Genomic DNA, 27,400 nt, shown 5'->3' on the forward strand with positions numbered 1-27,400 from the left:
AAACATATCTTTGTGTAATTACGCATTTGACTCGATACCTTTAGTAACTAAGAAATTATCCTTAGAACGTCTTTCCTGCGTGCCAACACGAGCATCAATGCGCGCAGTGTCGTTTGTCTCCGCAGGGTGGCGCAATTTCCCCAATTCTAAAAATTACACAAACGGGTTGTAATTCACCTGATTGAACAGCGAACATCACGACCGCAATTGTCTATCTGACGTTGGATTTAGTTGTGCGGTCTTTTAGAAAAACAATGTTTTAAACAGCACATGGCTGAAGATCAGAATCAGATGCCACAGAGGAAGTGCGGTGACTATAAGCGCAGCTGAGAAGAGTAATACTGAAGTGTAATGCTTGAATGTGCTCGATGTGTCTCTGATACTGCGGGTGGAAAGTTGCGTGTCAAGGACCAGCGAATGTAACGTTACAGCGAAGAATATGGTTTTGTTTTTATATCAGCCGTGATTCAATGCTTTTCCTCTTCCTGGTAAGATTAGCGGAAGTATAGTAACGGTGTTTTTTCTCTCTCTTCATCTGCAGCGGCAGCCGGTTTTGTGACAGTCAGCGATCCGCTTCCCGGTGTGTTTCACTAACACACAAACAAACATTCTGAACAAATTCTCAGCAGCGTTGGACTGATTATTATTATTTTTTTCATTTTTTTTACGGAGCTGGTAAATCAGTGAGAGACTGCTTTTTAAAGATGACGGGTAAATCAGTCAAAGATATTGACCGCTATCAGGCTGTTCTCACATCTCTTCTGGCGTTAGAGGAAAACAAGTTTTGCGCTGATTGTCACGCCAAAGGTAAGATTCATATTTCATAGTATATATTTTCATTGAACAAATGAAAAAAGAAATTGTTAGAAAATGAGTTTATGTAGTTAAGTATTTGTGTATGAGAGGTTTGGGTTAGGCCCTGTGTTTTTTTTTTTTTTTGTTTTTTTTTTACTTCAGTTTGGTTGCTGTTGATGTCCGATTCGTGAACAAACCGTTCTTTTTGAATCGGATCTTTTTGATGAATTAGTTGAACCGTTCTGGGTTGCGCGTTTTCTAAAAAAAGATCGTAAACTAGTACGTTGTAGAGACAATTGTTTTCGGTAGTTTCTGTGATCTGCTTAGGCTTTATGAAACATCCTGGAATGGTTGGTTCACGAATCGAACTGAATCAGTCCGAGCGGTTCTTGATCTTGACCGAGCAACTCGTTCACTGCACTCTCTGGACTAAGAATCTCTTTCGAACATGACCAACTCTAATGAAGATGACAAATTCACTTGATTGTATCAACAAGCGTATGAAACGATTTGGTTTAAAAAAAAAAAAAGAATTTTGCAAAACTTGCCATCCTAGAGATTAAGTACATTATTGTTCAGCGTAAATGCCAATTATACTTTAAGTGCCCCTATTATGCCATGTTTACGGTTCCTTGTGTTGTGTTTGGAGTCTCCTACAATAGGATTACATGCATGGATTAAGTTCTAAATTACTTTGTTTTTATAAGCTGGTTGGCTGCTACCCACTGAATTTGGGACATATGAAATTACTATAAACACCCTTGTTAACTAAACTTAATCAAAAATCGTAAACTTCAGATGTCCTCTCTCAAACGTATTCCAGTTGCACACTCCTGATGTCCTATCTGAATGCTCCACTGCTTGCTCTTTGAATGTGTCACTTGGTTGTGTAACAAATGTTTGTTCCCTTTTTCATACCCTCTAAAGCTCAACTATGTGTAAATGTTGTTGCCCTGGGAGGCAAGAAACAAGTGTAGTACAGCCACAACATTTCCTCGCTTTGAATAAAGGGAAACAATTCTACAAGCAGTGAAATTCAGTTACAGCTCCATGTCAGAATCAAGCCAGTATTGTAAACAGTAGCTTGCAGTGGTCAAGCAAGGCTTACAAGTGTTACGAGTCGATTTCACATACATTATGTACAGATGTGGACTTTACTCACACGGAAAAAAAAAAAAAACTGTATTTTGTATTTAAACTGTGGCTGAAATTGTGTTTAATGGTTAACTGGCATACTTTGACATTTTGTGTTTTTTGAGCTCATTACTAGTTCTCTGGATAGCACTTTGCTATAGTGATACTATGTCTTCACAGATCTGAATGGTGCAGGTGGTTCAAAAATCGAACTTACAACTTGTGCTGAAGAGTTTAGGTGTGGTAATAATGCTGTCTCTCTTTAAAGGCTACACAGTTTCCACTAGCATGGATTATTTGTTTTCTGACTGTTTGTGCATAATAGGGAAGAGTTTTCTTATCGTTAAAGAGCCCTGTCATGTGTTTTGAATGCAGGGCAAAAAAGTAACTTTTATGCCACACCTGCCAATGTTGGATAAATTGAGAAACTTTACTATGAATATTTCTCTATGGTCATTAAAATTGCATGAACTTTTATTGAAAATGTCCATGGTAAATGATTGCAAACACACTCAGAAATAGGCCCAGATATTGTGGTGTTGTGGCAGGAAGCTACAGTTACTCTGATCTAGAGTGTGTTTTAGTACAGTCTAGGTTTCCTTTTGATGGCTTGTCACCTTAGCAACTTTGCGTGATGGTAACTGCATGTTTCTTTCCTTCTGTTTTGGCTGCGAAGCTCACTTTCAAATCTGTAATTTAAAGTTGAGCTGCAGTCATGAGAGTAATACAAGTGGCTCTGGAGTTCAACTGATGCCGTCTTTTAATAATCGATTCATTGTGCTGCTTGAACAGCAGGAACTGCGTGCAATCTCTTCTTAGTTTTGTCAACACTCGCACTTATCTGTTTCTTATTGTGTGTGATCTTTTGAGTTCCTTTTTTCCATTGTTTAGTGGCAGTCTGATTGAATGCGGGGGGCAGTCTGTGTTTAAACTGCTGAATGAAATGGAAATCAGAGAATGGAAGTGGTTGTACTTGTGCCCTTTTCTCCCAGAACACCTTGGTATGAGGCTCATTTGCATTCTCTTGTTCTGTGGTTGTCATGGAGATATCACCGTGGAGGCTGGAGTGGATTGAGGATGTGATGCTGGAGGACACCATGACTGTCCCTTATAGACCCTCTCAGTCTCTTACTGAGGAGCCAGTGTACTTCTGTTCCAACCCAAGCTTATTGATATTATGTTGCTGTTTGGTCATTTATTAACACTTAGTTAAGTAAAATGTCCGGTAAATGCTCTTTCGCATTTAAAAATGACGTAGCACCATTGTAACCAGTGTTAACAAAAACAAACTTGAGATATCATAAAAAAATAAATAAATTAGTGCTGTCAATCGATTAAAAACTTTAACTAGATTAATCACTAATTTTTTCTGTGATTAATCTCAATTAATCACAATAAAAAAAGAAATGTTTTTGTACGTTTTTAATATATTTTTTAATGTAATAATTTCACAATTAAATTTAAATACTTGTTTAAATGACATCTTTTTATGAATGAAGGCCAGTATTACTGATATTAATACAGCTACTGATTTTTTTTTTTTTTTTTACATTTATTATTAGGCTTCAAAAATATAACAGTTTTTAATTTAAGTAAACTTTAAACAATGCTAACATAAACCCATAATAAATGTCATGTTTACTCCTGCCCTTCCTGTCTTAACAGTTAGGAAATATACAGAAATTTAATAAAGTTATCAAAGTTATATGCAGTCTGCACTGCATAAACTATAAATTAAATAGTTAATCCTTATTAAAGCTACAAAAGTTATTTAGTCAAGAGCAGCGAGTCATTTTCTCTGTTCCCTTTGTTCTTTAACTTTACTGACTGGAAGCTTTTTTGGCTGCTGTCCCTTTAAGAGCAGACAGAAGCTTTATTGGCTGCTGTCCCTTTAAGAGCAGACAGACACGCGGATCTCACCGTTTATATACTGTCTATGGATCTCGCCTCATTCTTTCACAACTCTTTTTGTTCATTTTAGACTTTATATAAATCATTTAAGATTGATCTTATGAGGATAATCGACAAAACTGGCACTTTGGGATGTTTATTGTTAGTTCAAGCGCTTAAGAGAACTGAATTCTGGCGCCCTGTCTATGCATTGTGTGTGTGTGTGTGTGTACGTGTGTGTGTCACATAAAGGCATTCACAGACAGCGCATTCTCTTTTGTCTTGCCGTGCTTGAAATGTTTAAAAGCATTTAAATGAATAAGAGCGTGATCATATAATGTAAAGCTAGCCAACGGATGGCAGAAAATACGGATGCTGCGTTAATTGCGTTAAATATTTTGACACGTTAAACCAGACAAAAATTAATCGCATGCGTTAACACGTTAACGTTGACCGCACTAAAATAAAAAAAAAAAAACATATTTGCTTAAGCAATAATGTCATTTCAGCTCGCTACTATAAGTGTTTGAGCTCTTTTATAGTGGCTTGAGTTTTAAGGACCAGGCGAGTGTAAGGGAAACGGGTCAATTGAGCTCAAAGGGAATCATTTAAGATTTTAAAGGGAATTTGAACAGAATCACTGTTTCACGGCTGATCACTGAGACGCCCTGCGATTCACTGAACGAGCCATTTAATATCAAGTCTGCGCTGGATATTAATATCCAAAGTATAGTGAAAACACTATCAATTAGCACAGTAACAAGATCGGCAGTTTAAGACATTAACTTGTAAGCACAAAACACAAGATACTTCTCTTTTCAATGTGAATAAGGCTTTATTAGATAAATCTAAGACATATAAACTAATCTAACACATGAACTCACGCATTCAGTTGCAGGAAGATCGAAAGTTAGGCCATCCTTAAAAATATTCTTGTTTGCCGTAACCCGACCGACCCTGTCAATTTAGCACCGACTCAATTTTTTATTTTTTTTTGCTTTTAGTCCGACCGACTTGCCGATTGTAAATTTGCGTTAAGACCGATCAATTATTTTTTTACTCTTCAAACAACTAATACAAACGCAATAAAATACTATTAATTATATTTAAGTAAGTATTGTAAATATATAAATTGCCTTGGCCTACATACAAATGAATCTTATTTACAATCTTATTTAATTAAAAAAAACCTTGACGTCATCTGTGTTTACACGGATGTCACACTGTGGCCTGTCCGTTCGCTTTCTCTAATACTCTCACTCACTGTCAGAGTCAACGGCTCGCGCTTGGTAATGATGGCTGCGGCTGCAGTAAACGAAATGTTCGCGGTCACTGTTCAAAGTCATACGGGTTCGGGCACCATAATAAATCTAAAAAAATTCATTAAAACAGCTCGACACCGCTTTAACTTGGCACGAAGTTCTGGAAAAACTGTGCCCAGATCTTTTCCCATCCCTTCTCCTCTCTAGTCTAAAACCGTGACCGTGTCGAATGTCACTTTATGTTCGAAAATCTATTGCACGAATCAAGCACGAATCAACCAACACAAGTTTCTAAAACGAAAATAAGAAAATGATTTTTTTCTCTTTTTTACAACAGAAATGTGAATTCAGCCGGTATTCAGTCTCATACAGTTTCGGGCTTGAATCGCCTAGGGCTGTCAAAATAGCTGAAAAATCTAAATTCAAATTTTTTACATAAATATGATGAAAATTCGAATTGTATTCGAATTTTAAATGCATAATTTCAGTTAGGGTGAAGAAAAGCTTTTTGCTTCTCTTCTGAGGCTCAAGATAGCGCATCGAGCAAAATATTACAGCATGTTTATTCAAAGCATTAGAATACATGACTGTGAAAAAAACATAATATTTAAAATAATGTTTATGAACCAATTATTATTAATTAAGTTGCTTAAAGAACTATAAACAAAACAGCATCATGTATGCATGCATTGTTAAATAAATAAAAAGGGCGGAAAACCAGTCACACAGGATACATTTTTTTAATTTAAAAACATGAGATGCGCGAAATATGCGTTCTGTGTGAATGGCTTGGTTTCAGTTTTGATGTAGCCTAAACAAGATGTAGCCTCCACATTGATTTTTTTTTTTTTAAGTGGCTTCTACTGGATAGGCTAACATAACCTTATAATGCAATGACACATATATTGTCATCGCATCTCGTGCGCGTACACGAGGTGAAAGATGAGAAAGCAGATACTGCGTGTCGAGCTCGTCCGCCTTTGAAAGTTGTGTAGACACAGCTGTGCGCGCGGCGAGATGGAATGGAACACGTACCGGGGTTCATAAGGCAGCTTCCTTAATGCACACTTAAAATTCATATGCGCATTCGAATGTGGATTTTTATTTTAAATTCGACGAATATTCGAAAAAATATTTTTTTTGATAGCCTAAGAAAATCGCCTATGCGATTTTTTTTTTTTTTGTTGTTGTTGTTGAAATTTAATCGTAAATGTTTTGCATTATGGCAGTCCACTCTGCTTATTGTTTTTAGAAAATGTTGCACTCCTGTTTGTCATTTTACACGTAACTTCACGCCAATAAATCATCAGAAATAGCCTATTGGTCTTTACCAATATATTGAATCTTTACATTCCTCCTGCCTGTTGTCCGTGGATTTACCTATATTTGGTGTTATTTGCCGTATAAAACTTTAGACATGCAAAATCGATTTTACAATCGATTCAATGAACACTCGTCACTCAAATCAAACAGGATTTTTTTCACAAAAGTGACAACCCAAGAAAGCAAAGTAAATGTTCTCTCATTTGTAGGTTGAATTGATACGTCGCGGTGGATGCAAGTAAAACAGTACCTCATTTTTTTTTTCTCACCTGAAATTCATGCAATAAACATGTTTTTGACAAAGATTTAAATTTGTTTGTGGTCTATATAGCCTGCATCAAAATGAGGTTTGCAATGATGCGACCGAAGGCACGGGTTGAAGACCCAGTCAGTGACGTCACGATATGCTAATTTGTTTAAATTCATACCGACGTCATCACCATCACAAAAATGTACTTATTTTTTTACATTGAAACTTGAAAAAAATAATATAGACCGATCTACCGACCCTTTTACCGAAAAATTACTGTTACTGCAAACCAAAATATTTTTAAGGATGGCCATAGGGAAAGAATGAGTTTAAAAGAATGGAAATGTGAAACCCCAAGTTTACAGCAATACGTGAAATTGCATAGACATGAACAACCATCAATCACTTAATTAACCATCGCATTGAGTTCCTCAATGAGGTTAAAATTATATTAGATAGGCCTACACCAGTAAAGGTCACAGTCTGGAGGTAAAGTTACTTGCGTCTCCTGTGAAAAGGGAGTCCCCTTTGTTGTCGTTGAAAGGGGTTTCCCGATGTCGCTGATTGGCTGGAAGTTCAGTAGTCGTTGAAGTGACGTCTTGGGAAGCCCGTGGTTGGGCGTTAGCTGACAATGCAGAGTTGTGTGGGCTGGTTGAAGTTGAACGGGCAGTCAAGGTCCGACACGGCGTTACAGAACACGAAACTCTCAAACGGAAAAGAAAAGAAGTAAAGTTTGACGAGACTAGGTAGTGTTTCTTCTCATCGTGGCTAAGTAGCAGCAGGCGTGCAGGCCGAAGCACGCTGGAACCGCGCTCAAAGAACAGTGATGACTAACAGCATGGCTAAAAGCTAAAGCTAAGAAGCAAAGCTAAAAGCAAACTAAAAGCATACTTAAAGCTGGCATGACTGATAGCAAAAGCAGAGCTAAAACTAAAAGCATACATGACTAATAGCAGAGCAAAGCTAGAAGCTAAAACTAAAAGCAGAATTTTATGGTGTCCTGAGTATTTAAACTGGCCTGTTGGCCACACCTCAAATGTTGTCTTGACCAATCAGATATTGACTTGGCTCGGGGGTATCATAAATCATATGTTATCTTATCAAGCACGTGGTCCGAATTTTCTAATTTTGGTCTAATTTTGGACATGATTCCTATAACAAGAATATGATACATTTGACAAATAACTGATGTTCAGGACTGTTTCAAGCTAACAGATTCGAACACGTACACACTAAACACGAATATGTATCTTTAAGCTATCCAATAGTTATTAAAAGCCATACACAATAAGTGATTATAAACATGATAGTCAAATGTGTGTGTTACACATAAATAAATATGGAGTGAAGCGATGGACTGATATGCATTTAGAAGTCTTTTTGAGTTCATCTTGGTCTATATATTTGTAGAAAAGACAGTTTCTGTGTCATTATCTTTTGACAAAGATTTCTGTGGAGACCAGAGGTTCAAAGCCCCCCCCCCCACTTAGGAATTTCAGTCGGGTTCTGCTGGGTGGGGGAAGTGTGGCACAGAATGTTTTATGACTTCCTGTTGCCTTACTGAGGAATTCGGCTCGTGTTTCAAACACAGCCCTGATCGACTCTTTAATTTGTCTGGTTCGAGTCAGATCGGCTACACGAGCTACCAAGCTATTTTACTTCATCAGAAAAGCCATTCAAATGGAGTAATGCAAATGTCCAATGTGAAATGTCAAAATGTAATATTACATATCGTGCACTTTGGTAAAAGTGTTTGACATACTATTGTGCAATAAACTGCGTGAAAATGTATTAATTAATGGATCATCTGTATGAAAACGAATAAAATAGTTTAGTGTTTTACTGCCACTTGTGGTCATTTTAGCTAGAAACTGCAGTGAATTGTATGCAACACTCTACATTGCGAGTAAATCCCTCGCATATGCGACTAAATCTTCCTTCTGGCGACTAAATGATGTCTGATATTAGCCAATGTCTAATAAATTCTAAGTATAAGTTTAGCACAGATACATTTTCACTCGCGAAAACTCTCTGACTTCGCGCTTCAGAGTTTCACTCTCCGTCAGGCGATCAGGATGTTTTTTTTAATTTTTTTATTCAGTTCATCTGAATGGATACGCGGTGCACCTGTATTTAATGTACTGTAAAATGTAGTGTGAAGGCGCACAAATCAAACCATTACTTTCTTTCACACACACGCAGTGACAGGGAGAGAGAAAGAGAGAGAGAGAGATAAAGTGAATTGAAGCAAAACATTTAAAGATCATTAACCCTTAGTAATTCTCAGTGTATTTTATAGTTCTTATTAGTAGAATTCGTATCATTATTATCTTATTATTTTTGTTATTTTTTTTCAAAGTTATATATATATATATATATATATATATATATATATATATATATATATATATATATATATATATATATATATATATATATTTATATATATATTTATATATATATTTATATATATATTTATATATATATATATATATATATATATATATATATATCTCCCATTGTAACATTGTTTGTTACACAGTAGTTTTTTTTCTAGTAGTTTATGCACAACTAAGGAATGAATGAAAGTCTTTTATTCAAATGGATACCACATGATGTGCTTCACTGTATGCGTTTTGTAAGTGAACTTTACAGATTAGGAAAATGTTTGAAGAGGTAAAATAAACTAGAAAAATATGAACAAATGTTCTAAAGTGAGACTTCATCTTTAGAATCTGCATCAAACTGTTTTATTTTTTCAGAGAGAGTGTTCAGGAAATAATTTCTAAAAACAACATAATTTTTGCAGTTCACAGAGTTTACCTTTAATTTGACAAGATAACATTGCCTAGGGGGGACCATTTGCCCTCTTTTTTCTGGACACGTCCTGGCCAGGATTTCTATATTGCCTAAAATATCCAGTGTTAGACTTGAAGCAGTTCGGTGTGTGATATTAAAGTACCGCAAGAGCAATCTAAATGCAAAAGGAGCCGTCTGCTCTCCGTAGCTCTCACGATAATTTGATGTCATGCGCAGCGCTTCAAGTCGAACACACCTACCCTGTGTTCCATTCAGAAGGGTTCATCCCTGTGCCCTAATCCCTTCAAAGGGTTTACCCTCCGTAGTGAGAGCTTGGGGTTTAGGGTGTAGTTTTTTTTTTTGAACACACTTTTGCGTAATCTTAACGAGACGATCAAGGAGGTGTCTTCGTTGCACATTTTGTATGCTTGTTGACCCCCAATCGTCTTTTATGTCAAATGTAATGTATATTTGTATATGTAATATGTATTTGAAACATTTGAATTGACTGATAAAGGTAGCTATAAAATTATTTTTGTTGAAGTACTATGTCATTGTGACCATAATAATGTACCAAATCTAACTTAAATATTGCAGTATATAGAAACACTATACATACATTTATAGGCAAAGGCGAACTCTGTGACGTCAAACAACTTTCTTGCACAAAGGATCATGGGGGCCTGAAGTGGCCAGTTTTGAGCACTTCGGTTTGGAATGGACCTTCAGTATTGTGGCCATAATTGTTTTCACTTCGGATGGCGATGTGTCCTGTTTGGAATGCACCGCTAATATGTACCCATGTACGCATCACTTTAACAGCTCTCTGTAGATCCCACCTTCATGTACAATGCCTGCAATGTTATCGGTCAATATACTTTGATCATTACCTTCAGCAAGTATGAAAACAGGAAAACAAAGCCAAAACCTGGACAATTTAGGCAATATAAAAATCCAGGCTAGGACGTGTCCAGGAAAAAGAGGATGTATTGTCACCCTAACATTGCTTTTGGCAGCCCTTATGTGACGAGTGGGGCGGGGCCGAGAGACATGGGAACAGAGCGAGGCCGGTGAAGTGATTGGAGATGAGCGACACCTGCTCGACCCACCGGTCTCGAGTCCCACGGAAGAATGGAAGGATATAAAACTGGAGCGACGACAGTGAAGGACGAGAGAGGTCCAGGCCTGGGTTTTAGTTGTGTTTTGTCTTTTTGTAATTAAAGTTTATATTTGATTGTCCGCCAGTTCCCGCCTCCTTCTTCCCGTGATCATGGAGTTTTTATTGTTACACCTTATTTAAAGGGTTAGTTCACTGAAAAATAAAAATTATGTCATTAATAACTCACCCTCATGTCGTTCCAAACTCGTAAGACCTTCGTTCATCTTTGGGACACATTTTAAGATATTTTAGATTTAGTCCGAGTGCTCTCAGTCCCTCCACTGAAACTGTGTGCACGGTATACTGTCCATGTGCAGAAAGGTAAGAAAAACATCTTCAAAGTAGTCCATGTGACTATGAGCATCGAAAATACATTTTGGTCCAAAAATAGCAAAAACTACGACTTTATTCATCATTGTCTTCTCTTCCGTGTCTGTTGTGAGCGGGTTCAAAACACAACAGTGTAGTGATATCCGGTTCGCGAACGAATCATTCTATGTAACCGGATCTTCTTGAACCAGTTCACTAAATTGAACTGAATCGTTTAAAACAGTTCGCGTCTCCAATAAGCATTAATCCACAAATTACTTAAGATGTTAACTTTTTTAATGTGGCTGACTCTCCCTCTGAGTTAAAACAAACCAATATCCCGAAATAATTCATGTACTCAAACAGTACACTGACTGAACTGCTGTGAAGAGACGATAGTCAGAGATATTGACGATAGCAGATGTCTCTGTCGATAGTCGAGACCATATTAGGCTCATTCTCCTAATAATGTATTAAATAATAATAATAACTATTTTTATTTTTATTAGGTGCCTATTATAATTCAGCTATCAAACGGCCCAGCTTTTTCACTTCAGCACCGCATTTCACACACACACACACACACACACATGCGCACGCAAAAGAGGATTAGAGCTTGCAGTCAATGGAGAAGTTGTAACGCTTTGACTCAGATAACTCGTTAAATCCATGAGAGCGCTGGATGACTGATGCATCTATTTCAGTCAACTTTACTCCAAATATATGAACTTACCCGTGTTGAATACTTTATATTTAACATGTTTGTTTATGTCCAATATTAGTGTTAAACTGTTGGACTTTAAATGAAATCTACTATTGATTTTCACCGTTGACTGACTTTGCAGAACATTTAGACTGATAACTTTCGTGCGAAATGACAGTTACGTCTGACTATATATGAACTAGCTGTTTTAAATACAGTTTTTTTTTTTTTATATTATATCAGTGTGTTTGAAAGCAGGGGCGGACTGGCCATCGGGAGCACCGGGACATTTCCTGGTGGCCTGGCGGTCATTCTGGCTTGCCGGCTGCCACTGTGCAGTCAATCAGGCTGACGTGCAATAGGCTGGTATGCAACTGCGAATTAATTGACAGTCTTATGAATCTACGAATCAGGCGATCGCTGAGTGAAAATAACACCACCACATGACCAAACATCAGCGAAGCACTGCCTAATTGGCTATATCCAGAGGCAGGCTTTATCTTAGAAAATCGCGCAAAAAAAATGGAGCGTAAACGCAAAGGAGAAGCAGAGACGGAACGTATAAAAAGGAGAAAAGCCCTGGCCACAGACACAGCAAGTTGTTGCAAAATCCCAGTCTTGTTCGCCAGTAAGGGAGCAGGCCGGTCAGAATTACATTTATATTTACTAGGGATGGGACGGTTCACTGAAAAAACCCGAACCGTTTATTTTACCACACACTGTTCAGCACGCGCTGGGACTGCTGTTCAACTTAAATCTGACAGAGCATCTGTAATATGGTTTACTATAAATAACACGTAAAACAAACAGGGTTCAGCTAATATATGTTTCTGTTGATGGAAGCGCATTCTGGATTCCCAGACATTACAACATCAGCGATGAGAGAAAAAAAAAAAAAAAAACTCTACAAATCATTCACTCTTGTTCAATACTAATTCGAACACTGTATCAGTGCATTCTCTTAAAGTAACAGTCTTTATATTAATCGAACAGCAACAGCAAAGAAATCACTCACTGCTCTTGATTAAAAAGCTTTTTTTACTTTAATAAAAAATTATCTTTAATTTATAGTGCAATGCAATAGTAAAATGCAATGCTGTTTTATATTTGATTACTTTAATTTCTGTACCTAAAAACTAATGCAAGACCTACCTAAAGAAAAACCTGAAAGTCAGTTTATTTAAATTTTTATCTTAACTCTATTGTATTTATTTGTGCTGTTTTATTTATTTATTTTTTATTTTTTGAAAGTATAGTTTTTCCATAAACATAGCAAATACAACTGTACCGAAACCGTGACTCTAAAACCGTTAAACAAACCGAACTGTGAAAAAGTTGAACTGTTTCACCCTAATATTTACATAATCATTTGGCAGAAGGACGCTTTCATTCAAAGCGACTTACAATAGATTATTTATATATATATATATATATATATATATATATATATATATATATATATATATATTATACAAATGTAGAAATGTATATAATGATAGATGTTTAAAAGAGCATCTTAATGACAAACTAGCACTCTGTTTTACATATGAAGATACAGTATTTTTTTTTGTGCCAAAATTGACCAGAAATTGATTTTCCATTTCTAGACTACCATATGTAGCATAGTGTACAATGCTTATTTATTTTGAAGGTGACGAAGGAAGCATCAGTAGCACTAGTGCTGCAAGTGCTCCTGCTGTTGAACAAGATGGGGTGGACAGTTCAGCTTTTGAGTCAAAGCAGGAACCTTCAGGTAAAGTTTAAGCTATTAGCAAAACTAAACATGCTGGCTATACTCTTAGAAAAATATGTGCTTTTATAATTTATAAGGTCATCAGTAGTAGGACTGTGATCATTGGAACATACAATTGATGGCTGCATAATTAATATAGATTATTGAAAGTGCTTATTTGCATTGAAACTCAATGTGCAGAGTGAGAGAGAGGGGGATTAAGGGAAAGATGATAGAGACAGTGAATGCCTTGATACTTCTTGATACTTCATTTGATTATTTTGCCCGTCCACAGTCTAAGGATTTTATTTTTAAGTATCACCCAATTCAAACAACTGAAAGAGCCAAAGAGTTTAGCAGTCTGGTGGACACATGAATTGGGTGGTGGTGACTGCAGCAGCAGAGGTGGCCTGTGGTGGAGTCAAATTCCCGGCCTGGTTTACTGTCCCAGTCTGCCACTGTTTGAAAGTATATTTTTTCGATTATTTGTGATTCCATAGGCTCTCTCTCTGACACCTGCGCGGTTTAAAACACCAGATAGTTATGCTATGACAAGAACAAAGAGTCTCTCTCTCTTGCTCCACCCATGTACGATAATATTGTGTATCGTCGATCTCACGGGCTGATGATGTGACGATTTGAAAAATGACCATATCTGTGAAATCTGTGATTTCCCCCATAATGCTTTTCTCAGTACAGACCCATTTAGAGCTACTCAGATTCTTGTTTTGAGACATGACTTAATCGATCCATGTGGCTTGATGCATCCTGAACAAGTTTGTCCATACATTTGGATCCTAATGAGCAGGGAATCTGAATGCAGATCTGTATTAACCAAGCATGTTGCTCTTTTTCATTTCTATTTATTAAAAAGAGTGTGTTTACTGTCTGTGTTTGTGTGTGTGTGTGAGGCCCCATGTTTGTTCGGTACACATCCTCTCACAGCAGGTCCAACCAAAGTCCATGCTTCTCTTCTGAGTGGCCCTGTTGGGTTTCTTTCTTTCTTGTTTGATTCAGGAGAGCTCTTCTGCTCTCATGCTTCTTCATGTACTTTAAAAAATTATCAGAAGTGATCATTGTTTCATTCCTTGTTTCATCATCAGGTCTAAAATTATAAGCCTAAAAAAGGGAAAAAAAACACTCATCTCAACCATAAACTGCCTATTCAATGTGTCATAACAGTGCAGAATAATTTCCCCACCGGGTTTAAATCCCTAACTGTAAGTACAAGCATGGTGATCTTTGGCTTAGCAAGTACCACTGAGAAACTTGTGGCTTGGCATTTGTCCTTTCTCGGGCTCTTACTGGTGTTCTCTCGAAGTGTGATCTGCATGTGGGAATCTCTCTGTTCTGTTATGCATCTCTTTTGTGATTCACCCTGAAACCTGCCTGACTGTTTATTACAGCCACACATGTTCTTCAGTCCGTCCTCCATCCCACACAAAAACTCTCTCTCTCTCTCTCTCTCTCTCTCTCTCTCTCTCTCTCCCTGTGCTTGAGCCGACGTCCTCCAGTAATACCACTCAAGCTGATTACCCCTTAGCCATGCAGGCGGGTTCAGCGGGAGACAGAAAGAGAGAGAGAGAGAGAGAGGAGGGATATTTGTAGGTGGGGGATGAATAGGTAATCCAAAGAGGCACACAGCACACAAGCTCATGAAAATTGTGTTTTATACAGCTGCAGTAAACCAGTATGCATCCTGTAGGGAATATCCCCTTCCTCTGGCACAGGGCCAACTCACATTAGAGCCAATGCCAAATCACAGATGTGAGTGTGACCGTGAGCATAGTGCAGATGGAAACCAAAACCCTAGTGCTCCATTAAGGGCCAAATGAACACATATAGCACCGTAAATATCAGAGCTCAGATTTCATGATTGGATTTATGCTTTCTGAGCTTTTTTGGTACAAAGCAATTTTTAAACAAACAAGGTTAGGTGGTCTCGCCTAACCTCTCCATTGATTTTCCCGAATTCAGTCTGGTCCACTTCCGCCACTTAGACAGGAACCGACATCTAAAGCACCCAGCCACCATTTATTTGTTTTATGTGCAGTTTAGTGGTGAGTGAATCTGAAATAGCATTAGATAATCGCCAGAAAATAACAATACAAGAGCAATCAATCAATCAATCAATCAATCAATCAATAATATTTGGCTCAATCAGAAGTTCAGTTGTGATTTTGTTAGTTTATTTCACTTATTTCACATACATAACTTTTATATATATATATCGTATTTTCCGGACTATAAGTCACACTTTTTTCATAGTTTGGCTGGTCCTGCGACTTATAGTCAGGTGCGACTTATCAAAATTAATTTGACATGAACCAAGAGTAATGAACTAAGAGAAATGAACCAAGAGAAAACATTACCGTCTACAGCCGCGAGAGGGCGCTCTATGCTGCTCAGTGCTCCTGTAGCCTACACTGAAAACATAGAGCGCCTTCTCGCGGCTGTAGACGGTAATGTTTTCTCTTGGTTCTTGGTTCTAAATAAATGCGACTTGTATATGTTTTTTTCCTCATGACGTATTTTTGGACTGATGTGACTTATACTCAGGTGTGACTTATAGTCCGAAAAATACGGTATATATGTATGTGTGAAATACAATTCTTTTTACAAATATTTAGTTTATTTATTTTTAAAGTTCTTTTCAGTGGATCAAAAACATACATCACGACCAGTGTAGTCCAATTCCTGAGTCGATTATTTTTTATTGAATCAAGCACATATCACTTACTATAACATACTGTAACATTTTATGATAATTTGTGTAGTCAGAAATAAACATATTTTGTCAATAACATTATACAAATATTCATGGAAAATGTTACTGTGTAAAAAAAAAAAATTATTTTTTAATAACATAATATTATTGTATTTTTTTATCATTTAAAATAACTGTTTTCTATATTAATGTTTATTTTTTTATGTAATTATTCCTGCGATGGCAAAATAAAATTTTCAGCAGCAGTCTTCAGTGTCACATGATCCTTGAAAATCATTAATATGCGGATTTGGTGCAAAGAAACATTGTTGGAAACAGTTGTGCTGCTTATTTTTTTTTTTATTATTATTATTATTATTTTTTTTTTTTTTTGTGGAAACTATGATACATTTTTGATAAATATAAAGTTCAAAGGAACAGAATTTATTTGATAAATAAATATTACTAATATTTAACTCACACCTTTGATCAATTTAGTTCATTCTTGCTGAATAATTTTTTTTTTTTTTTTTTTTTTTTACTACTAATAGTTTTTTTTTTAATTCTTTTTTAAAAATGCTTTTGTATGCAATATGCACGCGAATGGCCTATGGGTGTGCCGTAATTGATGCTTACTGAAGGTTAGAGGCAAACTGTCTATTTTGTGTCAAATTAGATCCACTCAGATGAATATAACCACAGCTGGTGCGTTGTGTGAACAGCAGGTATGACGGTCCCAGGATGATGTGTGCTTGCTTCAGAGAACTCGAAGCAATTAAGCAGAAATGTTGCCACAACAATCCTCTGTGACATCACATCAGGAGACCAGCCAGGACAATAACTTAATGTGGTGCTTCCACCTATTGGCCAAAACTGATATTACTTCAACTGGAAAGCTCAATACTTATGCTCAGACATCCTCTTTGGCATTGTCTTTGAAGCTTGCTCATGTCTCAGGGGAGTACCATTACATAATGTGTTTGAAGGAAAAAAAAAGTGGGGGACAATGGTGATAACTCATATGTCTGTGTGTGTGTGTGTGTGTGTGTGTGTGTGTGTGTATATATATATATATATATATATATATATATATATATATATATATATATATATATACACTCCTGTGTGTATTAATACACGTGTGATTTAAGAGCAGTGGGAAGGACTACAGATGCTGCAGGGGCTGATGGGTGTGTGTTATGAGCATCGTGCCAGCGTGTCCACATGACTGTCCAAACTGGATTAGTCATTGCAGTGCGTGAAGCTTCTTATTTTCACTTTTCTAATGCCAAGCAGGAGAATGTAAATATCATTCCTCAGCAGGCTCCCTCTATCTCTCGCTCCCTTCTGTTTGTGTTTTTCTGCCCATTCTCTCCTTCACTGACTCATTCAATTGCTTCAGCCAGGGTTGTGCTGAATTCTGATTTTGAGAACTGGCTCGCTTTCCTTTCATAGAATTTGGCCACACCTCACAGGAAGTTGAATTGTGATGACAGGAAAGAGGACTTTGTTGAATTTTAAAGCATAATGATATGAGACACCATCTGCAATTGTATAACTTAAATATTTTTTTTTGTGTGTGTCAAATTCTGTGACATTATCATAATTTAACATATTTTAAAATGTAATTTAATTGTTTGATGGTGACACTGAATTTTCAGCATCATGACTTCAGTGTCACATGATCCTTCAGAATCATTCTAATATGCTGATTTGCTGCTCAAGATATATATACATTTTTTTGAATAAATGAGAGAATTCAGGGAAATTAATTGCTCTTCCACAATGATTGATAAAATGAAAGTGTTTAAAGAAGTAATGAAATACTTTACATTTCAATATCTGTATAAAGTGTCATTTCAGTATTAGTTATTTCATTATTATTATGATTTCATATTCCTGAAAAAAAAAAGTATATTGAACTGTAGTCCTAATTACATATCTGATTTCTTAAATTATTATTTTCTATGCCCATCAGGTCCCAGATGGGCATCCTGGAATCTTGGAATCTTCATTTGTATCCGCTGTGCGGGAATTCATCGCAATCTTGGCGTGCACATATCACGAGTTAAATCCATAAACCTGGACCAGTGGACTCATGAGCAGATACAGGTAGGCTTTATGGGCCCTGTTTATGTATGATTTATGTATATGGCTGATGGATATAGATGTGTTTGTGTTGTGCTCAGTCTGTTCAGGAGATGGGGAATGCCAAAGCTCGGCGACTATATGAGGCCTTTTTACCAGAGTGCTTCCAGCGCCCAGAGACAGACCAGTATCCATTAGCGCTTATATATATAGTATGTGTGTGCATGCATGTTTAAGCTTATTCTCCCCTCATGTTAAAGGTTTCCTTAAGCTAAATCTTACAGAGCTGCTGAGATTTTTATCCGTGACAAATATGATAAGAAGAAATATATGGATAAATGCATTAACATCCAGTCTTTCAGGGTAAGTCATGAGATTTTGGAATGAAAAATTCTCATTGTAATTATTTACTTTGATTTTGTGAAAGAATAAAATAAATTTTCTTTCCTTTTTTTTAGAAAGAAAAGAGTGAGACAGTAACAAAAGATGCCCCTGTTGTTTTTGAAAAGATGAAGCTGGTGGGTTTTAGCGTTTGTGAAATTTAGCTTTTCAGTTTAGTATATCGTATAGTATCAGTAATTGTATTTACGGCAGCTGCTGCTTTTCAGATTTTGTATTAATATAAACTGGGAATATTGATATAAATGCAAAAAAAAACATATATATATACATATATATATATATATATATATATATATATATATATATATATATATATATGTATATGTATATATATATATATATTGAGCAGGAAACATTAAAAATACATTTTATTATTTTTATAATGATAATAATTTATAAAAAAATAAATACATTAGATTTTTATCATTTTAATTTAGATTAGAATTGGATTATTATTTACATTCATAATAATTTATCAATTTAACCCTTTCACGCATAGTGGTCACTACAGTGGACAGCTATTTAAAAAGCATTTTCTTGAATTTGCACGGGTTTTTATGGCAAAGTTGCACATCAATCTCTTCATTGGACCCTGGTGCATCATCCTATAAATTGCAACCAAGTGGCAAGCCTTTGTGTTTCGATTTTTTCCCCCTCCAAACCAAGATGGCCAAGGGTCAGTCAGACATGCCAAGTTGCTCCAGAATATCCACCCATTCCTTCTATCCTAGGAGACTCTTGTAGGTAAAAAAAAATATTGCAGCATAAAGCAATATCTAATGAATCATATCACAGTAAAATTTTCCAAGTTTTGATTTTAGATTGAGAGAAAACTCTGATTAATCACATGTCCACTGTAGTGGACGTCATGCATGCAATGGCTATATTTCAGCTACAATTCATAATTATAATGTGAATATTGTTTTTGAAATTTAAAACTTAAAAACTTAATATGCATTGACTTTTTCTACTGTAAATAAATATATTTGTATTATTAGAATGTAGTTTTCATTGACATTGAAAAAAGTCATGTGATTACATAATGTATGACACTTGTAATGCATTACTTGTTAGATCAAAAAGTAATCTGATTTTATAATGCATGTTATTGTAATGCGTTTTTTTACTAATAACATCAAAAAGTAATCTGATTACGTAATGCATGTTACTTTTAATGCGTTTCTTTACTCATAACATCAAAAAGTAATCTGATTACATAATGCATGTTACTTGTAATGCGTTTCCTTTCTCATAACATCAAAAATTAATCTGATTATGTAATGTGTGTTATTGTAATGCGTTTTTTTACTCATAACATCAAAAAGTAATCTGATTACGTAATGCATGTTACTTGTAATGCGTTTCTTTACTCGTTACATCAAAAAGTAATCTGATTAGGTAATGCACATTACTTGTAGTTAATTACTTGTTAGATCAAAAAGCAATCTCATTAGGTAATGCATGTTACTTGTAACACATTACTTTACTTGTAGAATCAAAAAAGTAATCTGAATGGGTTATGCATGTTACTTGTAATGCGTTACCCCCAACATTGATCATTTCAGATGAGATTGAAAAAATGTATCGCTAGGTTTTCTCAGAGGAGGGCTATGATAGAAATGTGCATGTCCATCTTGATCTAGGGCTGGGCGATATACAAAAAAAAATGATATCTCGATATTGTCAAATTTTTTACGATATTCGATATATATCTCGATATGTTTGCATTTAAATAATAAAAAATAAAACATGATTTTCTTTTGCCCATTAAAAAAAAAAACATTTAGATTAAACAGCTAATTTAAGCAGTTAAAAAATCTAGACCAAGAGATCACTTACTGCTTTTTTATTAATGAATACATGTAGGCCTATATGTAACTGAACATAGTTCAGTTACATAAGCTAACTGCTTATGTTAGCAGTTTTTAAGCTAAGAACACAAGTCTGTCAACTGTCTGTGGTTTTAAGAGAAGCTCTGTGGCATGAAACTATGTTCCTACTGACACTAAAAATCCTCTTAGATGGGGAGCTAGTTGCTGAAGCACATAGCTATTTCTTATATATAAATATATATAAATGAATACCAAAGACTTTTGCATTCTCTCTGTCTATATTATGGAAACTGGTAAACATATCAGTGAAATTCCCCAATAGTAATTCCAAATGGGCATAGCCTATGTTTCTCTATTCAAACATCAGCGGTCGAGTAAGTGCATTTATTTTGCGATCACAAATGCAAACAATACAGTTGAGATCTCACGACAGAACACAGACCGGCTGAACGACGCTTTCATTAGATCGCTCAATTCCAGCTTGTTAGTGTTTTCAGATTATCGTCGGCGGCTCTTCCGCAATGAGGAGTGAGCACATGCGCATGGTTGCCAGATTGCTTAAAATAAGCAAACACCGGGCAGAAAATGTATCCTTGTAACAGTGGAGCTCTGATTGGAAGATTTAAACTCTTGTTATCTGGCAACCGCTATCATTACAGCTCTCGTAGTAGATTTGAGTGGTTTCCACAGTTGTACCTTGACAGGCTGTAGAAAATTCTGATGGAATCACATCCTCATGTTCTGATATCATAGATACGCGAAGTGCTATGAAGCCATTGCAATATTTTGCATTTATATTTTTTGCATATTTTTAATAGTTTTCACATTATTTGATATAATTGCATTGATTAGTTTGTTAAATTCACATACTTTATCTGTTTGATTATTGTCTTATATTTAATACAGTATATCTTCAGTTTAAACCAACCGCATGCTGTCCACTCAAGTGGACATCTGAAGATCTCTTTGAAAAATTTGTAAAAAAAATAAAATAAAAATCAATTCTTGTTTTTCATGCTCTAAGAGCAATAAAAACACATAGGGAAAAAAATCCTGACTGAGGTTATCATAATTCATGCATGAAAGGGTTAAGGGAGCTTTCACACTAGTACTTTTGGTGCGCACCTGGGTTCAATTGACATCAGAGTTTGGTTCGTTTGGATGATGTGAACGCTGTTTTCTCGTGTGCGCATCTGCGAACCGTACCAGAGTCCACCTAAAAAGGCTGTTCTGTGGTACGGTTCATGCGAACTGGTGCAGTTGGTTTCTGATATGAACGCAATCGTAATCAATCACAGAAGTGAACTGTTATTAATGCCTTATGAATTGTTCAGACTGTGTATTTAAGGGTTTGTGTCATTCGCTTCCCTGAAAAGCACGACTGATGCTCTGCAGCAGAGAGAATGTATTGACTCTGGCGTTCTTTTGAACCTTTGCATTATAGTCATGACAAATACAGGTGCTGGTCATATAATTAGAGTATCATCAAAAAGTGGATTTATTTCACTTATTCCACTCAAAAAGTGAAACTTGTATATTATATTCATTCATTACACACAGACTGATATATTTCAAATGTTTATTTCTTTTCATTTTTGAATTACTGCAGCAATGTGGCGTGGCATGGAGTCGGATCAGTCTGTGGCACTGCTCAGGTGTTATGAGAGCCCAGGTAGCTCTGATAGTGGTCTTCAGCTCTTCTGCATTGTTGGGTCTGGCATATCACATCTTCCTCTTCACAATACCTCATAGATTGTCTATGGGGTTAAGGTCAGGCGGGTTTGCTGGTCAATTAAGAACAGGGATACCATGGTCCTTAAACCAGGTACTGGAAGTTTTGGCACTGTGTGCACTGCAGGTGCCAAGTACTGTTGGAAAATGAAATCTAAAACTTCCTGGTATACGGCTACGTTTACCTTGGACCTCAGAAAACACTGGACCAACACCAGCAGATGACATGGCACCCCAAACCATCACTGACTGTGGAAGCTTTACACTGTACCTCAAGCAGCGTGGATTGTGTGCCTCTCCTCTGTTCCTCCAGACTCTGGGACCCTGATTTCCAAGGGAAATGCAAAATTTACTTTCATCAGAGAACAAAACTTTGGAGCACTCAGCAGCAGTCCAGTCCTTTTTGTCTTCTGATGCTGTCTGTTGTTTAAGAGTGGCTTGACACAAGGAATGCGACCGCTGAAACCCATGTCTTGCATACGTCTGTGCGTAGTGGTTCTTGAAGCACTGACTCTAGCTGCAGTCCACTCTTTGTGAATCTCCCCCACATTTTTGAATGGGTTTTGTTTCACAATCCTCTCCAGGGTGCGGTTTTCCTTATTGCTTGTACACTTTTTTTCTACCGCATCTTTTCCTTCCCTTCACCTCTCTATTAATGTGCTTGGACACTGAGCTCTGTGAACAGCCAGCCTCTTTTGCAGTGAACATTTTGTGTCTTGCCTTCCTTGTGCAAGGTGTTAATGGTTGTCTTTTGGACAACTGTCAAGTCAGCAGTCTTCCCCATGATTGTGTGGCCTACAGAACTAGACTGAGAGACCATTTAAAGGCTTTGCAGGTGTTTTGAGTTAATTAGCTGATTAGAGTGTGGCACCAAGTGTCTTCAATATTGAACCTTTTCACCATATTCTAATTTTCTGAGATACTGATTTTGGGATTTTCCTTAGTTGTCATTTATAAACATCAAAATTAAAAGAAATAGACATTTGAAATATATCAGTCTGTGTGTAATGAATGAATATAATATACAAGTTTCACTTTTTGAATGGAATTAGTGAAATAAATCGAATTTAAGATGATATTTAAACTAAATTAAATTTAAATGTATGCATTTAGCTGACGCTTTTATCCAAAGCGACTTACATTGCATTCAAGCTAACAATTTTTCCTAACATGTGTTCCCTGGGATACGAACTCCCAACCTTGCGCTTGCTAACACAATGCTCTACCATTTGAGCTACAGGAACACATGATATTCTAATTATATGACCAGCACCTGTAGACACATGTGCCGTTCTGTGTTGGCGCTTTAGAAATTAATCAATGTTCAAAATCCAAAAATTTTGCCATCCTGTGCATAGTAACGGGGTAAACAGCTGCCACTCTGATGACACAAGCATACCGCGGTTTGGTACCAAAAAAAAAAAGGGTGGGAGGGTGGAGCAATTGAACTCTGGTTTGGACCAGGCAATCGAACCAAGTGTGAAAGCACCCTAATTAATTTTAAGTCCTATTGAAGCCATGTTGAAGTCATGTTGAGAACCAGGAGGTTAGTTTATAGACCTAAAACCTGGGAGAGAATTAGAATATTTTGAGCTATGCGCTTCCTTCTGGAATTCCTAGTTTTTTCAGTAGTGGTTTTAATCAAATTATGATTAAAATTGTAGTTAATGTTACTTGAAGAAACTTTTATGTTTTGTTCTTACCTTATGCTGCATACCCATACTCATAAACTGAACACAATCACAAAGCATTTTCATTTTAAAATCACTTTAGAATTTCCTAAAGGAGCCTTCCAAGTTGACCGTCACATTGTTGTCTTGACTGAACGACTTTTATTTAAATAACAAAATGGTGTTTTGATCATAAACGCATGATTATGTTTGTTTGTCTCACAGAAAAAAGACGAGTCACAACAATTCAAAAACAGTCCAAAACAGTCACAGTCTGTTAATGACTTACTAGGACTAGGTGAGAAGCTAACAAACACACCATACATATCAGTGCAGTCACATTAGAGATGCTTAATGTTGAAACTCTCTTTCCCAGATGCCCCTGCTCCTCAAGCTCCAGTTTCCAATGGCAAACCAAGCACTGAACTCAGTCCTGCCCTCGACCTCTTCAGCTCTCTGCCTGCCACCGTCAGCAGCTCCAACTCCTCCAGGAGCACGGTAAAGATTTTCATACAGCCCAGAGTTTTCACTCCATTCTTTGACTATCTTGGATCCACCTTTTGAGTGATTTAATGCATGTGAACCAAGTAGTTTGTGTTTTGTTTTTTCCCCACTGTAGCCTAGCTCAGGGTCTATGCCCACTGGACGGGTAGCAGCATCAATGCCCGAAAACCTCAGCCTTTTCCTGGATCCCCCCTCCAAAAGTGAGGACAGTGGAAAAAAGCTGTCCAAGGACACAATCTTGTCACTGTATGGCAGTACCGCACCACAAACAAATATGGCTGCTCCTGGTGAGATTAGTTTCAAGATAAAGTCATATTTGAAGTGACTTGCATGTTGTTTTCTATTGCTTTGTACTGTTTATGCTTGTTTATCTCTTTCTGTTTTAGCTGGCATGTATATGGGAGCAACCCAGATGGGCTATGTACCTGCTGCAGGGTACGGCCAATACCAGGCCCTGGGTGCCCAGCAGGGCATGATGGGGCCTATGATGGCACCACAGATGAACATACTGGGACATACTGCTCCTCCGTACATGGCAGGGGTGCAGGGGGGCGTAATGGGAATGCAGAATGGGATGATGGGAAGCATGGCAGCAGTTCCTCGGCAGGCGTATGGAGCACAGCAGACCCAACAGCTGCAGTGGAACATCAGCCAGGTAACAAGCACCCAAATCACAATTATCATGCTGACTTGAAACTGCATTTAGTTTTTTGTTTTTTCACAGTGATAGCCCAAAAATGTTGTCATGTATGTTTAATTCAAATCAAATCCATTTTGTTTGTTATTGCAAGAAATCAAGTTAGAAAGATTTAAAAATGTGAAATTCAAATTCTGTCATCATTTACTCAGCCTTGTGTTGTTCCAAACGAGTGTGACTTACTTTCTTCTGTGAAACACAAAAGAAGATATTTTGAAGAATGTACAGCTTTTTTCCATATATTTATCATGAATGGAAAGCACAATAAGAGTATCCACAACTCATTTGCTATATTGCAAGCTTACTATAATGTTATAAAATGTATGTTACAAAACTTTTCTATTTCAAATAAATGCTGTTCTTTTGTACTTTCTATTGATAGTAAAAAAAAAAACTTTTTACATAAAAATATTAAGCAGAATAACTTTCAACATTAATAATAATAGGAAATCGGAGCACAGCTTTGTCGTCACAGGAATAACTTGCATTTGAAATGTATTAAAATAGAAAGCGGTTATTTTAAAATGTAATAATAATTCACAGATATTGCTGTATTTACTGTATTTGTGATTTATGATAATTGCAGCCTTAGTAAGTCTTCTATTATCGACCCTAAACTTTTAAACAGTATTGTTTTTACTCTTATGACTCCTAACATAATGTTTCAGTGATTTTAAATTTATTCTGTTCCTCACATGAAGCTGTAGTGTGGCTTATGAAGATGCAGATGCACTTTTATGATGCTTTTATTATACTTTTTAACTCTTTTTGAAGTTTGTTTGTTCCCTGTGGAACATGAGGCTGTGACGATCTTCTTCCTTGAAAGCTTCAGTTTGGTTCTGTATTGCCAAAAGCAATTGGTAAAATGATTATCTTTTTGCCTTTCTCTGAGGAAAAAAACAACAAAATCATCACACAGGTTTAGCATAAGATTAAACAAAATGAAAGCGTCACCGTTATTTTCTGTTAATTGCCTGTAATAACGGTTTCTTTTGTCTCTCTCACAGATGACACAGATGGGTGGGGCGGCTGCTCCCGGTTCAAATCCAGTGCTCTGGTCACAAGAGTGGAAGTGATGTCATAGAGAGAGAGTGGTTCAGCATGTCTGAATTGGTTGGCGCCACGACTGACTGACAGCAGAAGGGGAACAGATTGTAGGAGCAAACACTTTGGAGAGTCGAGTAGATGAACGCAACTGAAGCATAGCCTCTACCTCCCTCATTCACAGAGCCAGATTCTCATGCTTGCCTTCAAACAGTCACATACTCAGAGAGAGAATAGAAGTGTCATTCACTTCACAGCTGAATGTTACACGTTTCACAGCTTTGCTTTTGAATTTGCCCCATTGACCAACAGAAACCTGCTTGGTATGAAAGTGACTTTTGTGTGAGCTGTTCTTCATACTTCACTGTTGACAATATACAATTAACCTTTTTGGCCCATAGTGTTTTGCCAAAGGTATGCTAATGCAACAGTACCTTTAGTTTCAGTTAACAAAGCTTGCTTCATTTCAGAAACAATTTATCATATAGATATGTATGTAACAGTCTATATACAGTACATCTCATCAGAAGCATGTTTGTAGTCATAAATGAACATTTCAAGCCATTTTAGTTACCATTTTTGTTAAATAAGGATCTTAAACTTTGATACTGCTGAAGAAAATATCCATTTTGTGTCAGGTTCTGCAACGATCGTCTTTTTAATGCACAGGGTACAACTAAGCCACTTTGCTTTCTGTCACACATGCTTTCAACTCAGGAGAAATAAAGGCTTAGGAAGATAAGAGTTCTCACGTCCATCTCATAGCAGTACATTTACATTCAGCCAAAGATTTAATAGCGCTCCGCAGTCGTCATTGGTCTTTGGAATGATATATTCTAGATGGATCCATGCTGCTGTTTGTCGTTTCAGAACATTGCGTTTTGACCTCAAGAGTGTAATGGCACCATTGATTGTATTGTGCACTGCTTTTCTCCTCATTACTGAGTGCAGGGTCACTACTGGTGAAGAGAACTGAACTTTTTGGCACTGAGGCTGCAGTTTGGACTGAGACCGAATGAATGTTTCACTCTGACTGCTACCTGGAGAGCAGAATTTGCCATGGCCACTGTGTGAAGTTCATTCAAAGCAGTCAGCTTGGGGTTTTATTGACTTTGCTCACTGTTTGTTTGAGCCCAATGTCTACTTCCCAAATTTGATGAGGTTCACTGTTGATCTTATTTCAAACCAGAATATGTGAAAAGAAGAGGCTAGGAGTCCTTTAAAGCATGCTGAAAAAAAAAAACACACACACACCCTGAGCTGGTTTGCTGTTCAGGTTTACTGGGTTCAGCCATCACCTGCTTGGCCTGGGTCACTGGAATGCCAACTAAACCAGTTTAAACAAAGTAGAGCAATTCGAACCAGACCA

General features: G+C 36.8%; 1 protein-coding gene across 3 annotated transcripts; it reads left to right on the forward strand.

Moving 5' to 3' along the window:
- Positions 1-147: 147 nt before the first annotated feature.
- LOC132104298 (stromal membrane-associated protein 2-like) lies at positions 148-25,996 on the forward strand. 3 transcript variants are annotated; one of them, XM_059509670.1, is made up of 11 exons: positions 148-419; positions 542-580; positions 673-807; positions 18,042-18,175; positions 18,253-18,338; positions 18,436-18,514; positions 18,610-18,669; positions 24,012-24,084; positions 24,163-24,284; positions 24,406-24,577; positions 24,677-25,034. In XM_059509670.1, exons 3-11 carry the CDS (start codon positions 705-707, stop codon positions 24,982-24,984), a joined length of 1,137 nt encoding a protein of 378 aa, XP_059365653.1. In that variant the 5' UTR covers positions 148-419; positions 542-580; positions 673-704; the 3' UTR covers positions 24,985-25,034. The 3 variants fall into 3 exon arrangements, with proteins under 3 accessions (XP_059365653.1, XP_059365655.1, XP_059365654.1); XM_059509671.1 differs by having other exon boundaries at positions 158-305; XM_059509672.1 differs by adding an exon at positions 25,762-25,996 and having other exon boundaries at positions 149-807; positions 24,677-24,945.
- Positions 25,997-27,400: the final 1,404 nt, after the last annotated feature.

Source organism: Carassius carassius, chromosome 25 (genome assembly GCF_963082965.1).
Source record: "Carassius carassius chromosome 25, fCarCar2.1, whole genome shotgun sequence".
Lineage (NCBI taxonomy): Eukaryota > Metazoa > Chordata > Actinopteri > Cypriniformes > Cyprinidae > Carassius > Carassius carassius.